The 15,287-nt window shown below is 35.1% G+C and overlaps 2 protein-coding genes and 1 long non-coding RNA gene across 5 annotated transcripts; 1 reads left to right on the top strand and 2 right to left on the bottom strand.

Annotated features, from left to right (window-relative positions):
• The first annotated feature begins 353 nt into the window (after positions 1-353).
• LOC132053077 (small ribosomal subunit protein eS24z-like) lies at positions 354-3,055 on the top strand. Of its 2 annotated transcripts, XM_059444907.1 has the most exons (6): positions 354-449; positions 537-611; positions 702-743; positions 1,275-1,445; positions 2,667-2,753; positions 2,861-3,055. In XM_059444907.1, exons 2-6 carry the CDS (start codon positions 540-542, stop codon positions 2,888-2,890), a joined length of 402 nt encoding a protein of 133 aa, XP_059300890.1. In that variant the 5' UTR covers positions 354-449; positions 537-539; the 3' UTR covers positions 2,891-3,055. The 2 variants fall into 2 exon arrangements, with proteins under 2 accessions (XP_059300890.1, XP_059300891.1); XM_059444908.1 differs by having other exon boundaries at positions 402-611.
• Positions 3,056-9,140: 6,085 nt separating this feature from the next.
• On the bottom strand, positions 9,141-10,290 carry LOC132054739 (uncharacterized). Of its 2 annotated transcripts, none has more exons than XM_059446706.1 (2): positions 9,577-10,290; positions 9,141-9,201 (listed from the first exon to the last, which is right to left on the bottom strand). In XM_059446706.1, exon 1 carries the CDS (start codon positions 10,098-10,100, stop codon positions 9,636-9,638), a length of 465 nt encoding a protein of 154 aa, XP_059302689.1. In that variant the 5' UTR covers positions 10,101-10,290; the 3' UTR covers positions 9,141-9,201; positions 9,577-9,635. The 2 variants fall into 2 exon arrangements, with proteins under 2 accessions (XP_059302689.1, XP_059302691.1); XM_059446708.1 differs by having other exon boundaries at positions 9,147-9,305; positions 9,680-10,290.
• A 3,677-nt stretch (positions 10,291-13,967) lies between these two features.
• LOC132053076 (uncharacterized) lies at positions 13,968-15,281 on the bottom strand. Its single transcript, XR_009414076.1, has 2 exons — positions 15,252-15,281; positions 13,968-14,656 (listed from the first exon to the last, which is right to left on the bottom strand). It is a non-coding gene; the product is annotated as an uncharacterized LOC132053076 (long non-coding RNA).
• Positions 15,282-15,287: the final 6 nt, after the last annotated feature.

Raw genomic sequence — 15,287 nt, 5'->3', positions numbered from 1 at the left:
TGGAAGATAATTTTTTAAGCGCTATATTTGTATACAACAACAACAACATACCCAGTGAGTCCCACAATGTGGGGAAGCGCTATATTTGTATAACTTTTAAAAATGGGACAAAATCTAAACGGTGGCCTAAAACAGGAATATTTCTTCTGTAAGATTGACAAACAAATGAGCAAACATTAGATCCGAGTCTAATGTTATTTGGAAGATAATTTTTTAAGCGCTATAATTGTACAACAAAATCTAAACGGTGGCTTAAAAGAGGACATTTGTGTAAATCGGCCGAAACTTTCAATTTTGTTTCGGCCCACTTTCACGATCCACTAACAATGGGCCAACCGGTTATTGAATGGCCCAAAACTTCATATGGAGCTTCTAAAAACTCAAAAACCCTAGAAACAAAGCCTCCATTTTTGCAAAGTAGAGAGCAAGGAAGTATTTGAGGCACACAAGTATTATTTCTTTACTTTCTATTAATGAATCATAAATTATGTATTAAGTAGATTTTAGTTGAATTTTGAGTAGAATTTTGTTAACAGGAAATGGCTGACAAGGCAGTGACAATTAGAACAAGAAAGTTCATGACCAATCGTCTTCTTGCAAGGAAACAATTCGTAAGTACTAAGAATTAATTGAAATATCTTAAATCTCATCTTTGTTGACGTGTTTTTATCTGTGTTTTAATGACATGTCAATATTTTCAGATTATCGATGTCTTGCATCCTGGAAGGGCTAACGTTTCTAAGGTTTGACAAACTATTTCATCTGCCTTGTTGGCTTTATTTTTATTGAGTGCCTTGCAATTTCAGATATTTAGTTGTTGTTGAGAGAAATTATTGAGTATTACTGTATTAGAATGAAATGAGTTTAGATCAAAATGGAGATTGATTAGTCAGATAGAGACCAAGTGAATGTTGTCTTTAGTTGTGCTTGTTAGAGAAAACTGCTTATCTAGTACAAAGTATAGCTTGTTCCGAGCTAGGTCTCTGCGGTAGGTTAACGGGTGATTTCTTTTCATCTGTCCAAGCCTAGGTAGATAGAGTTATACCTGATAACCTGAGCTTTTGGGGATAGGACAAATTGGTGGATAGAGTTACTTAGTACCTGTGTTGGTGAGAGCTAGAACGTACCTTGTGGAATTAGTTGAGGTGTGTGCAAGCTGGCCTTTTTTCAACTATTATCAAAAAAATATAGAGAGAGCGCTAAGCACTTATAGCTCATTTGATTGTTATATGCTTTTGGTTTTTATGTCTTACCTGCTTAATGTGTCATTGCAGGCTGAGTTGAAAGAGAAATTGGCAAGTATGTATGCGGTGAAAGATCCCAATGCAATCTTTGTATTCAAGTTCAGGACCCACTTTGGAGGAGGCAAATCTACTGGTTTTGGCTTGATCTATGATTCTGTAGAAAATGCAAAGAAATACGAGCCAAAATACAGGCTGATCAGGGTAAGAACCATTTATAAGTTTTATGTTTTTTTTTTTTAAGCTAGTAAATTTATTTAAGAGTTTTCTGTTAGCATAAAAGTCATTAACTCAAGAATGTTATGTGGTACCAAAATCCCTTTGAAGTTTGATATATGGAAAAAATGATCTCCTATCACCTGATGGCTTTACAAATTGTTTTTGTAGTTTCAGTATCTTATCTTGAGATATCCCTATGGATCCTTTGCATGAAAAATGTTGCGATATTGTTTTTCACTTGCACTTTGTGCCGCTTGGTTTCTGAAGATTTATTTGTGCTAAGATTTGAAATGAGTGTAAGATGTTCTGCATCTAATTCGTTTCTACTTGTTTGTTTTTTGTGTGCGAAGCATCTTTTTTAGAGGAATTTGTAGTAAAGGATCATTGCATACTATCTGTCAACTTAAGGATCTTAATTCCAGATAAAGTTCATGTTGTAATATTGTAATTTGCTTTCTTCATCAAAAAAAAAAAACTTGTAATTTGCTTCAGTAAAATGTGTCGGCAACAGCCTCTCTACCTCCCAAGGTAGGGGTAAGGTCTGCGAACACTCTACCCTCCACAAACCCCCACCTTGTGGGATTATACTGGGTATGTTGTTCGTTGCTTCAAGAAATGTGCTTACTAATATTTAAACAATAGACCACGTTCCCTTAGTTGCTTGTGCTAGTTTTGTTGGGATTTTAATAAAAAAGGACTGGTCGGCATTGCAAAACTTGCTTGTGCATTTTTTCTTCATTTTCAGAAGTTGAGTGTCTTGCACAACTTCAATAATGTTATCTTCTGCACTTTTGCTATTGAAAAGTAATTGCAAGCCGTGGGGCTGCATTTCTTTGAGTTATGTTGTAGAAAAGGCTTCATTAGTTTGAGCTCTGCTTGTGTTAATGGCTATTTATACCCTAAAGACACGTGGTTTTGTACCTAATCTCTTTTGCCAGTCCTACCTATCAAAAAAATCTCTTCATCCAGTCCCATCCTTGCTCATTCAGTAGATTCTGGTTTTGTGTTGCATTTTTCACTATTGCTTTAGAAATTAGAAGTGAGTTTATCTGGTCGAGCTGTTTTAGTATTGTAGCCTACGATGCTAATTCTAATACTCATCTTAAGTAAATAAGATGCTTTAGTTTTCATATTCCATTATGTTGAGTGCACCTTCAGCGTAGAATTAGCGGGCCTTATGATTGAATTTGGCTGTAACACTTGCAGAATGGATTAGACACAAAGGTTGAGAAGTCCAGGAAGCAGATGAAGGAGCGGAAAAATAGAGCCAAGAAAGTGCGCGGTGTCAAGAAGGTAATGCTTTTCATTTTGGTCTCTGGAGCTATAACATTGAGATTCTTTTTTCTTTGGATCGTTTATTTTATTCTTGTACTGATGCTCTGTTTGCTTGAATTTTGCAGACTAAGGCAGGAGATGCCAAGAAGAAATGATCTGCTAGTAACATTTCCTTTAAGCCAAATGCAGAAAACGTTTTGCTCATTATTTATGTTTTTACTGGACGCTTATGAAGTATCTTTTCAATTTTGGTTGAGTCACGCGACCATTTAGGGAATTAACTCGATTTATCGACTTCATTTTGCTTCTTCTTTTTGTTACTTCGCCCTCTCAATATCTTTAATTACTCTGGATTTGGCATATAAATTCACTAACATCGAAACACTTTTATTCACTAAACAGAACGCTTGAACGTTCGTGTTGAAATTAATTTAATTGGTGGTATTCGTATTTGCAACAAGAATGTCAAAACATACTTTAGAAATCGGAGTATGTACATCTGATAAATTGAATATACCATTATTATATTATAAGGGAATATGGTATTATTACACCCAAGTATTTCAACGTGTATGCTTAATTGCTAAAATTATAAAATTTAAGCATAATACATAAACAAGCCTTCAAATTTGGCTTTAGAAAGTATGTCCTCCAACTTTGGGTGTGCAAAATTAGGCACTTCAACTTGTCTCCATTTTGTTAGTTGAACACTCCAACTTATAAAATAATCATATAAACACTTCAAAATTTATGTTCAACTTTATACAAGTTGAGGTGCCTACTTGTGCACACCCAAAGTTGGAAGGCATATTTGCCAGCTGAGATTAAGTTTGAGGGTTTGTTTATGTATTATGCCTAAAATTTGTATAGGCTTTATATGCCTATATAACTACTGTTTATACATCATTATAACAAGGAAAAAAGCTCAAATATGTCATCGAACTATCAGAAATAGCTCATTTATGTCACTGGTCAATAGTTTGGCTTATTTATGCCATTGAACTATCGGAATGGACTCATTTATGCCACTCATCAATAGTTCGGCTCATTTATGCCATCGTCATTACCAAAATGAATCATTCATGCCAATTTTTCATTAACGTCGGTTTGACAATACCAGATATGACACGTGGCCTCCAACTAGATTATGAGTGTGAGTGAGTCGGGTGTATGGTTCGAATTTTTTATTAATTTGGGATTTAAAATGGGGATAATTTAAAATTAGAGGTTTACGTCGTTTAATTAAATCAACCCAATTTATCGGTATTGTATCTTTTTAGCTGGTAGGTGAGGTCCATCCACCCCCTCCCGTCCCCATTTTATGTGTGTGGAAAAAATTCCCATGGCACAAAAAACTACCCGTCTGCATTAACGTTGACACTCATGACACTAACTTATCAAACTCAAATAGAGATGCCAAAAATAGGAAGTGTTAATGCCATGTCAGTGCTTTATAAATATCTTTAATTTTCTTTTTCCTCAATGTAAAAGACTGATTCAATTTGATCATTACATCCAGTTCAATTGAAAATTTCGTTTTGCGTTTTCAAATTTCTATATTTATTTAACTACTGATGGTAGTCAAGAGGTCAAAAGTTCATTCATGACCATGCACGTTTTTCCCCTCACAGTATATTCCCTAAAAATTAAAAGTCCTAGAAGATACTTTCTTTGGTTTAGCGTGTTATCCAAGAATTTTGTTTACATCTCAAAGACAACAAAATTACAAAGGTCTATCCAAACTGAACAAATCGAATTAACCGAAACCGAAAGGAGAAAATATCAAACTATACCGAATTTAATTTGCTAGGTAGGGTATTAGTATAGCATTTTAAGAATCCGAATGCTGAATTGAAATATCTAAAAATTTTACCATACCGACTGACAAACACCCCTACTTTGTGCACCATTATTCGAAGCGCAAACTTCTCTAAAAAACGAGAAAGTTTGGGATTATTGAAGAACCAAGTGTTTTCCATGGTTCAATTTCTCTTGATGATGATGGTAACACAGAAGATACAGAGAAGAAGAGAATGCTTTCAGACAAGAACACATAGAATGTTCGATGAAAACTATGTTTGAGATATGTTTGAGATTTTGGGCTTATTGGACCTTTGATTGTTGTTATTGGAAATTTGGCCGTGATCTTATTGGATCGATCACAAGATTGGCCCAATTACTTTAAGTCAACTTATCACTTATCAAGTTACTTATCAATTATTGGGATAAATTTCATTTGTAGATATTTTGTATAGGGTAGAATAAAATCTGTTATCTAGTACTCACACGTCTATAGGTGAATAGGATATGTGTACAGCTGTGTAGAATTTAGTTAGTATATTCCCTTTATGGTTATTCTTTAGCTAATAGGAATAGTACAGGTGTAGATGCTAAGAAGGTTCTATTCTTCTATTTCGTTGTATATATACATGTAGATACACAAGATAAACAACAAGAAATACATCAGAAAATTATTTTACATTGGTCTCTCATTTTTAATATGGTATCAGAGCTTTAGGAATCGATCAATCTGTTCTTCTTTCAATTTTATTCAACAATCTTCTCTTCTTCTTTTTTAATTCACCATGGCTGATCAAACTACTGATGACACTACTAAGAACACCACTGTCCAGCAGCAAAATGCTGCTACTACTGTTGCTGAAGTCAAAATTTCTAATTCTTCACATCCATATTATATCCATCCTTCAGATTCTCCAAGTATGAGTTTGGTTAACTCGATCTTTGAATCTTTTGTGTTACCATCATCATCAAGAGAAATTGAACCATGGAAAACACTTTGTTCTTCAATAATCCCAATACCATGGTTCAATTTCTCTTGATGATGATGGTAACACAGAAGATACAGAGAAGAAGAGAATGCTTTCAGACAAGAACACATAGAATGTTCGATGAAAACTATGTTTGAGATATGTTTGAGATTTTGGGCTTATTGGACCTTTGATTGTTGCTATTGGAAATTTGGGCCGTGATGCTTATTGGATCTGATCACAGCATTGGCCCAATTACTTAAGCAAGTCCAATTACCAATTATTGGGATAAGTTTCATTTGTAGATATTTTGTATAGGGTAGAATAAAATCTATTATCTAGTATTCATACGTGTATAGGTGAATAGGGTATGTGTACAGCTGTGTAGAATTTAGTTAGCATATTCCCTTTATGGTTATTCTTTAGCTAATAGGAATAGTACAGGTGTAGATGCTAAGAAGGTTCTATTCTTCTATTTCATTGTATATATACATGTAGATACACAGAGGATAAACAACAAGAAATACATCAGAAAATTATTTTACATTGGTCTCTCATTTTTAATAGAAAGCGATGGCTTTTAATAACGCTGGTTTTCCCATTAGAGATTTTGCTCAATTTTAGATTTCTACGTACCCTTTTGATTTTTCGTTAGAGTGAAGTTGTTTGCTGAATAATGTACATTACACTTTATTTGTGTTAGATGGATTTTTTTGTTTTCTTGACTTTTTTAGTTAACAGAAGAATATGGTTGATGCTATTGCAGCCTAACAAGAAGAGGAAACGATCATTACTAAGGAAACATACAGAGGAGGAGGAGGAAGAGAATGCAAATAATAGTAATGAGTCTAACAAGCTACCTGATAATGTTGTAAGCTCTATTTTTATAAAATGTTCGGTGAATACATTATCCATGTTAAAAAAGTCATGGAGTGACTATATTAGCAGTCCTTTCTTTATTCATTCTCACATGGAACATTCAATGGAAAACGCCCAAGAAACCCAGTTCTCCGAAATTGCCACAGTTAAGAAGGCACAGGCTACAATTTGTTTCAGTAGACATGGAAGGAAAGGGAGAAAGCAATGAGTTATACAGAGTCACTGTACCTGAATTCATTATCCCCCGTACCGGTATGATTGTGTCCTCGGGTTTAGTTTGTCTTTTATCGGGTCATGATCGCATTTATTTGTGCAATCCTGTCATGCAACAATTGGTAAATTGCCCAAATGTTCACCTACTGATTTGCCTGTATTTGGCAGCTTCGGGTTTGGATATCTTCATTAAACAACGGAATACAAAGTGGTGCAGTTTTTTTATACCTGTCCTACAGGGAATAAACCTTATTTTACAAACTCTAAGCTTTTTAAGCTAAGATGCGAGGTGTTTACGTTTACTAGCCTAATAAATGGGCCGGTTTTTGATAGATGGAAAGAAATTACTGAGACATCTCCCTGTCACCCAAGCAGTTTAGGGGTGCTAGTAAATGAATGTTTGTATTGGCTGGGTAAACCAAAAGTTTCAGCCCTTCCTGATTGAATTTTGTCATTCGAGTTTGAAAATGAAAAGTCTAACTATATTGTACCCGTCGTCCTTAGGGACTCTTGGCCACCTGAGTGTGATGGATTTGAAAGGGATGGTTTGCGTGCCAAACTTGGATCACTTTACTTGAGGTCGATTCTAGACCTGTGGATACTTAAGGATAAAATAAATTCCATCTGGGTGAAGAAGTATAGCATAAATTTGGTCAATTATGTGCCCAAAGTTTATTTTGCCTATCTTCAGGACATGGAATGAAGAAATAATGTTTATGTATTCGGGTATGGTGGTCTTCTATGACCTAAAAAGACAACGCGTTAGATCATCCAGAATCCCCCAAGACACCAGTATTTTTGTTTTCGGTTTTGGAATTTACCGGAAAAGCTTGTTTTCATTAGGAAGCACATAGGGCCTTCCTATTTTTATCCCTTTTATTTATGTTACAGGATAAACTATTCTTAATTCCTCATGTTAGGAGATATTGCTCCCATAGGTTACTGCATATGAAGCATCATTGGCGAACGGCTAATGTTATTTTTTATGATGAAATGATTTATGACTTTTCAGCAGCAGTTATTTGCAATTAATTGGGAAGTATTGGTGAACTGAATTCCATAGTTAAAACTCCTTTTCCCACTCATAAGTCATACCTTCTTTGGAACCGATTCTCATGTTCGGTTATGTTACATGTTCCCTATAACAACATTTCGCTATAGCATCCAAAAAGTATTCACACAAACAATGTTGTTATAGTGAGGTTTGACTATATTATTATGACAAAAAATTAACCAGGTATTTTGAAGTGACACGCTGATATCTGCAGCCTACTAAGTGTTTAAGACAGCAAGCAAGAGAGTGAATTGGTAAAATATGCTGCTGGTGCCCCATCGTCAAAGGATCGTGATCATGTAAAAGTTACTCCGTCAGTTCTTTCCCAAAGGATGCTATTGAGACTAAACACGAGTCCAGCTATATCCTCACATGTCATAATATCAAATGAGGATCCATAACACAACAAAGGAGGAGATCCACTTCAAAGAACGCAATATTTGGAAAAGATGGAACCAAGGGCCACAGGGCGGAATATTGCTGCAGAAAAGCAACACGAAAAGCACAACTAACGTGAGCAGCTACTAAATAAAAACAAACCAACAAATTCAGCATAGTTCAACCATTGCGATTTGCGATCTCACTTTGGACGCCATCACATTGGCAATTCAAGCAAGAGAAATTGTGTATAGTACCAGAGTAAAAATGTATAAATCAAATGGAGTACCAAAAATTGAGGTTTCTGTGCATGTCTAAACAGAAGTTCACAGGCATCAACATGAGGAAGTGGAGGAACTGGAAAAATCAACTTCTATACAGAGGCGGCACCACATTGAGATCATACAAAGTCTACAAAGAAATTTTAAAAAGATGGTAACAAAAAATATCAGATGAACTGACATTTCTGCAAGCAAAAAGACAATATTATTGTGGAGTGTGGACAACTAGAATTAAGCTTAAACCACGATAAAGGGAAGAAGTAAGCAGAGAGGACATCCACACATACAGATAAAAAGACATCTTGATTTCCTTGAGACCGTGGCAACGGACAAGCACCGAAAAGTAAATATAAAAAGAGTAAAGCTCAGTCTTTGCCATCCATAAGCCTTATGAACAATCAAATAGGTAACAAAAGGTATGCCATCTTGTGATTATGACAAATTCCTAAGACTCAAATACCAAACCTGTAAGCCAACTTTGACTATGCAATGCCGCTTAAATTAACAAAAAGCTTGTTCTTTTCCTTTCTGGGTTGGCTTATTGTTATAGGATTAGTCAGACACTTAATTGTTAGCTCAGTAGTAGTTGAGCATACGTATTGAAAAGCAAAGGTTATACTAACATTTGAACATTAAACGAAAACCCCCCAAAAACTCAATGATCATATATCTAATGAAGTTTATGGGTTTTAACTTCTAGGTTAGCAACATCATGCACTAGTAACTTAAATTTATTTTTTAAATTTTTTAATACAAATACATGATTTGAACTAAAGCTACTGAGTACAGCTGAACCCGCGGAAGAGAAGCTTATACACCTCTAATGATAGGAAACCATTTCATTTAATCATCAGGTAGTTCAAATTATATCCCACAATTGAAATTAACTAAACCTAAAAATTAAGAAATGAAAAAACAACATAGCTGAAAATAGAGAGAGTGAAAAAGAAGGAAGAGAATTAGTATTGTGCAAGAACAAGACGACCACCGCCATCACCTGCCCCTTTAGGCACCGTCACCACCAGCTCACCATCACTACAGCTCAGTATTAGTAAGTATTGAAAATCAAAGGTTATACTAATATTTGACCATAAAACGAAAACCCCCATAAATTCAATGATCAAATATACATCTAATAACAGGAGACATTTCAATTTAACATTAAATAGTACAATAGACCCAGACCCTTGTGATCCGATCCTTCTCTGAACCCCGCACATAACTGGAACTTAGTCCAACGGCCAACCCACAATTGGAATTAACTAAACCTAAAAAATAAAAATTGAAAACACAACATAGTTGACAATAGAGAAAGGAGGACAAAGGATTATTGTACAAGAACAAGTCTACCAGCTCCACCAATATCACCACCGACACCATCGCCACCGTCATCCACCCCTTTAGGCACCGTAACCACCAGTTCACCGCCACTAAACACGGCACTAGCCAACTCCGGTACAGTCACCTCCGGTAACCTAAACCGCCACAAATCGAGTTCCAAACCAGACAAAGACGAATCAAAAACATTATCACCTCGTATAACAATCTTAGTAACACCAGGATAGATCTCAACTATGTGGGCCCTTATGTTATTGCCTACGTCATCATCAGTTGGGATGACGAACCGCAATGAATCGGAGGTTTCTTGGATTGACACGTCAGCATCTGAATGGAACGGAAGTTCTAGAACCTTCGCGAAGATATGTGGGAGTCGCTTAAGCTTCTTTTGCCGACAAGCCGGAGAGAAAGATGATATGATGTCGTTTCGTAGTGTGACTGGATGTACCTTCATGGTTTTTTTTAAGCTTGAAATTGGACTTTAACAAACAAAGATATGATTTTGATTGATTAGAAGAAGTAATTTCAACAAATATGGAGCACAAGAACTGAGCAGATTAGATTGGATTGGGTACAAAAAAAAAAATGGCAGAGAAAATGAAATACTTGTATTGTGGGTGTCTGTGTGTAAAGTTATAGGAGTAACCTACAGTGGAACTCTTGGCTTTTATTTATATAAGTATGTATTATTTTAGAATATCACCACATTTTGTAAACATAACTGTTTATGTAACTAATCATATAAGTGAAATGAGAGAAACAGTTTAATACAACAGATTATAATAGTTGATGAAAGCGATGTTCTTGTTTATATTATTGGGTCGTTTGGTATGATGGATAAGGAAAAATGGTCCTCCGCTAAAATTTTAATACCGTCTTACCTTGGGATAAGTTATCTCAGGATTACAAATAGTACTGAGATAAGTTATCCCTGATAGAGGGTGTAATAGCAATCACAGAATTAGTTATCCCAAGATAAAACAATGAAGATGACAAAAATAGCCCTGAGATCCCTCAAACATTTTCTACTAAATAGGATGGAGAATATTTTTGTAAACACACGACTTTTTCTTAGAAATCATGCAATGCATATTACTTTTAATAGAACAAACCAAACAATTAATAAGAAATCATAGCAGGATAAGTAATCTCAACATAATTAATCTCAGCATAACTTGTCTTCAAACCAAATGACCCCTAAGCTAATCTTTTATATGTATAGTATTAGAGGTCCTTAATGAATGTATATTTACACTAAACTATATTTCTTTATCTTTCTTATTGGAGACGAAATCGATTAAGAAAGTATAACAACTTTTATGCTATGATAATTGATATTGACTTAAAAGTGTATACTTGTCCAGATTAATTGTGTTTGGATAGGAGTAGACTTCTATTACATCAAGAATTCAATTCATTTACATATGGTAATGTCCTTTTGAAGATTTTGATCTTTTTATTCTTTATCTTTTTTCATCAGATACGTGTTATAACGAGTCTTCTTCAATTATATATGACGAAGAACACAAAGGGTGGAAGTTAATAAAATTTAAAGAAGACCGTATGAGATTAGTGTGTTATGTTCAAAATAAAATCAAACAAGAGGATTTCTGATATATATGAGAGGACAAGGAGCAAAAGAGGAAAGGGTAAAAACTCATGGTAAAATTTTGATGTTGCATTTAATAGGAGTGAACATATATATATATATATAATAAATGAGATCTGAATATCTGATCCAATTTATTAACAAAAAAGAAAATAAATCCTCATCGAATCTTGTTGTTATGATTAAGCACTGATATCTATACGTTGACTTAAACATCAGTTAAGATCATCCAGTTGTAGAAGTTACGTACATTATTTTCCAGCCAAAAAGAATCTATTCTTTTCTTTTTCAATACTTTCAAAGGACAAAACTCTAGCTTCTCTCCAGTACTAGAACACGTGTTGTTATGAATATAATAATTGTACGGCACTGTATGATTTGCAATTAATTTGGTATATAATTACACGACCTTTAGGAAAAGAAATAAGAATTTATTCCGAATATCAACTCTTAGTTCAAATAATTTGTGACGTATTTACAATTTAACATAATCACCAATACATGTACGAGTGGACCTCTCTATTTGGTAATTACTTATCCTCGTGTGTGTGGACGAATACAGGCAATTCATGTGTGAGTTTTACAGGGCCAATAATACAAATGGAAAGATGTATTCGATTAGAAGATACGATCCCACTCACTGTTTTCGACTTGAATCATATAGTTTAACAATTGAATCATATAAATAAATAAGTAAACTTTTAACAAAACTACAAAAGACATGTTAATACTGAGTTCAGAGATGTCACAAAACATTAACACATGTTGACTGTAGTGATACTTTTGCTTACGCCTATCAATTAAGAATTTAACTTATACACTGTTAGGTCAACAAAGAGATAACTACATGTAACTGTCTAAAAAGGTAAAATTAGTTATCTATTACGACATGTTAAAAACACTGATAGTATAAGCTTATTTTACTATTAGTGCATGTAAATTAAACACGTTGATGAAATGATGGGTACGTCTCTTAATTGTTAACAATAGCTATATTTGGTAGCTCGATTTGTGCAGGCAGGGACAAGAATAGGAAGTTGCCGGGATGCTTCCAAACACAGTCGTCCACAACAGAAATTGCCATTTGGGTGCACCAATAGTTTCTCACGGCTGTAAACGCCACGCAGCTCCCACATATCATCAATCCTTGTAAATAGTAACAAAATGACACGAGGAATTGAATGATTGGCATGCATTGTGCCTTGCGATTGCCATGGAACAGACCACACGGTTTTGGCGTTGTATCTTTGGCCTTTCACTTTCTTTTGAATTACTTAGGGAGACGCCCAATTGAAGAATAACTAATTACCAAGAATGAATACTAAGTAATAACTTTTTTATTATTAGATACCTGCAAATGTTTCAAATATATGTTACATACTAGTATGAAAAGAAAAAGATGCCCACACTGAAGTTTTGCAATGGACCTTCCAACGTTATCAACATCTTCTAAACAAATTGTGCAATCACACATGTTCACTGATTGTAGGTCGCTACTGCTACTATTGGGAAACCCGTCACTGCGCCACATCCCGAGGGAAACTAATATGGTTGCAGATATGCTGGAGGAGTACGGAAGGAAGTCTATAGCACCTAATATGAAAAGAAACAATCTTTATGTTTTTGAAGCATCTCCTTCTTTTGTTACTGCTACTCTTGATAGCGAGATGCTAGTGGAACTGTTTCGTATAGATCAGTTACTTATTGTACGTCTACGAACGAACCTTCAGTTTCTTCTTTTACATCTATGGACGAACCTTAAATATAAATAAAACCTTCCGTTTAAGCAATCAAAAAAAATAAAAATAGGAAGGAGATCTGAAAAGGATAATAACTTACACTTACGTACAGACAAAAAACTCAAGCCAAATTTAATTTTTTGGAGAAGAGCCTTGGTTGGTATTTCTAAGTATTTGTTCTCCTTCAGTTTTTGAAAGCAAGTTTAGGGGCAACGGCAAAAGTTGTTGTCGTATAATCAAGAGGTTACGAAGCAAAATTAACTTCTCACAAAAATGCAAAGTAATGTTGCGTAAATAAGCATTAAGCAGTAAAGCTCCACCGGTTGCATTTTTCGTCTGTCATGCTTATGTTTTTGGGGGGAAAATCCACATTTACTTTTCTACCATATATATATTAAGTATCTTAATCATATCTCTTGTAATACTTTGAGAACATTTATACTCTTAACGTAACCAATTAAGATATTTACAATGAGAATCCTTTTTATTTGCCATCATTGCTTTTCTCATCATGGGATCCTCTTGCGGCCAGGATCAAGAAGATTCAATTTGCTGGGTCTCTTTGTTTGCGTATTCCATTTCTCAATCCTTCATTTCACAAATTTATATGTTTGCGATACTTTCACCCCTATGCTAGTGGACATTCCACACTAATCTTTAAGGTCTTTATGACGAGAAGTTGCAATAGTTATGTCCGAACAGTTGGTCTAATACACTTTCTAGCTAACGTGAGGACTAGAGCTTAATTACTGATACGATTAAAATACTGAAGTCCCAATTCGTTTAGTCATGAAAACCGTGGAGCACAGGTATTAAGAGTGAGAAACACCTCCTATCGTACGGTAGTAGTACTCTTCTTTCTTGTTAAAAGGCCCCTCAAAGGTGGGGCAGAGACGATGATCATTCAATCAATTTATGAGAATAAAAACGACGCTAAAGCAGTGTGTTCAGTTCAGTTGATGATGCACTGAGATCATGAGAACAGCGCTACTCAGGAGACGGAGGAAAAAGTAGTATCAATATCCCCAAAATAGTCTACAAAACCTTAACTCAATTTTAATTCTACATTTCACGTCGAGAAAAATAATACGAATAAATAACACTATCACTGTGAAAATACATAAAAATCAAGCCTTTTGTTCTGTTGAGTATGTACTATACTTAAAAAGCTTTCAGAGAGCTCTGAACCCATGGATGGGGCCACACCTGGAAAGCTGATCTGCTTCTCTTCATACTGAAACCATTTGTACCCGGTGACGGAGCCAGGATTTTCGTTAAGGGGTGTCAAAAAATTATAAGTGTGTCACAAGCTAGGATCGAACTCGTGACCTTAGAGAATTTTTGCAACCCCTTAACCGCTGCGCTGAACCTTCAGCTTGTGTCAAGAGGTGTCAACATTGGTATATATACTTATAAAACCAAAATTTGACCTATCTATACAGTGTAAGTTTCAGGCTAAGGGGTGTCGCTTGACACCCCTCGGGCAAGGGTAGCTCCGCCCCTGTCTGTACCGCTTCTCTATAATCAAAATTCATGGACGATACTGGATATTTTCTCAAGCCATTTTATTTTGAATATGCCGATGGATATGTACTAGAAACTCGACATATGAAAGTCCACTTTGAGTCTTGTCTTCTACCATGTGCGAGAGAAATAACATGCCTGACAGAGATTCAAAGGTTAACAATGTACTAGGGCCAAGACCAAGAATGAATATCATATAATTTAAGCTTCTTTCTTTCCAAACCAATCTCACATGAGCATGTTTCTCGCATGTAAAAAATCTTTTGCAAATGTTATATAATCATTATTTTTCCTCATTGTTAATTGAAGCTATATAACTACTATAAAACAAGGTAGAAGTACTCCTATACAACAGTTCGACACCTCAGATAAACCTCAGGATAACTTGTGATAAGCTGTTGTAAACCTAAAGTACTGCCTAAAGAATCTAGAATGGCCAATGGTGAGTAAATAAACAAAGCGAGGATGATGGTTGGTAATTGCAAGATCTCATATGAAGTATTAACAGTAAGCAGCTAAGAGCAGGGAAAATGTTAAATTGATTAAAAATGATTAATCCATATATATCAGTTTCTTATTCCGCCCTTCTCCTTTCTTCCACTTCAGACTAATTTATAGAAATTATTATTATTTTTGGGTTTTTTTTTTTTTTTGGCCGAGGGGGGGGGGGGGGGGTTGTGTGTGTTGTTAAGATTGAGAGTAGAAATGCAAAAACACGGTACTAGATACGAACCTGATGAATCTCCCTTTTTGCATAATTTTTTAAACT

Source organism: Lycium ferocissimum, chromosome 4 (genome assembly GCF_029784015.1).
Source record: "Lycium ferocissimum isolate CSIRO_LF1 chromosome 4, AGI_CSIRO_Lferr_CH_V1, whole genome shotgun sequence".
NCBI classification, from domain to species: domain Eukaryota; kingdom Viridiplantae; phylum Streptophyta; class Magnoliopsida; order Solanales; family Solanaceae; genus Lycium; species Lycium ferocissimum.
This window is presented reverse-complemented; position numbering and strand designations above follow the sequence as displayed.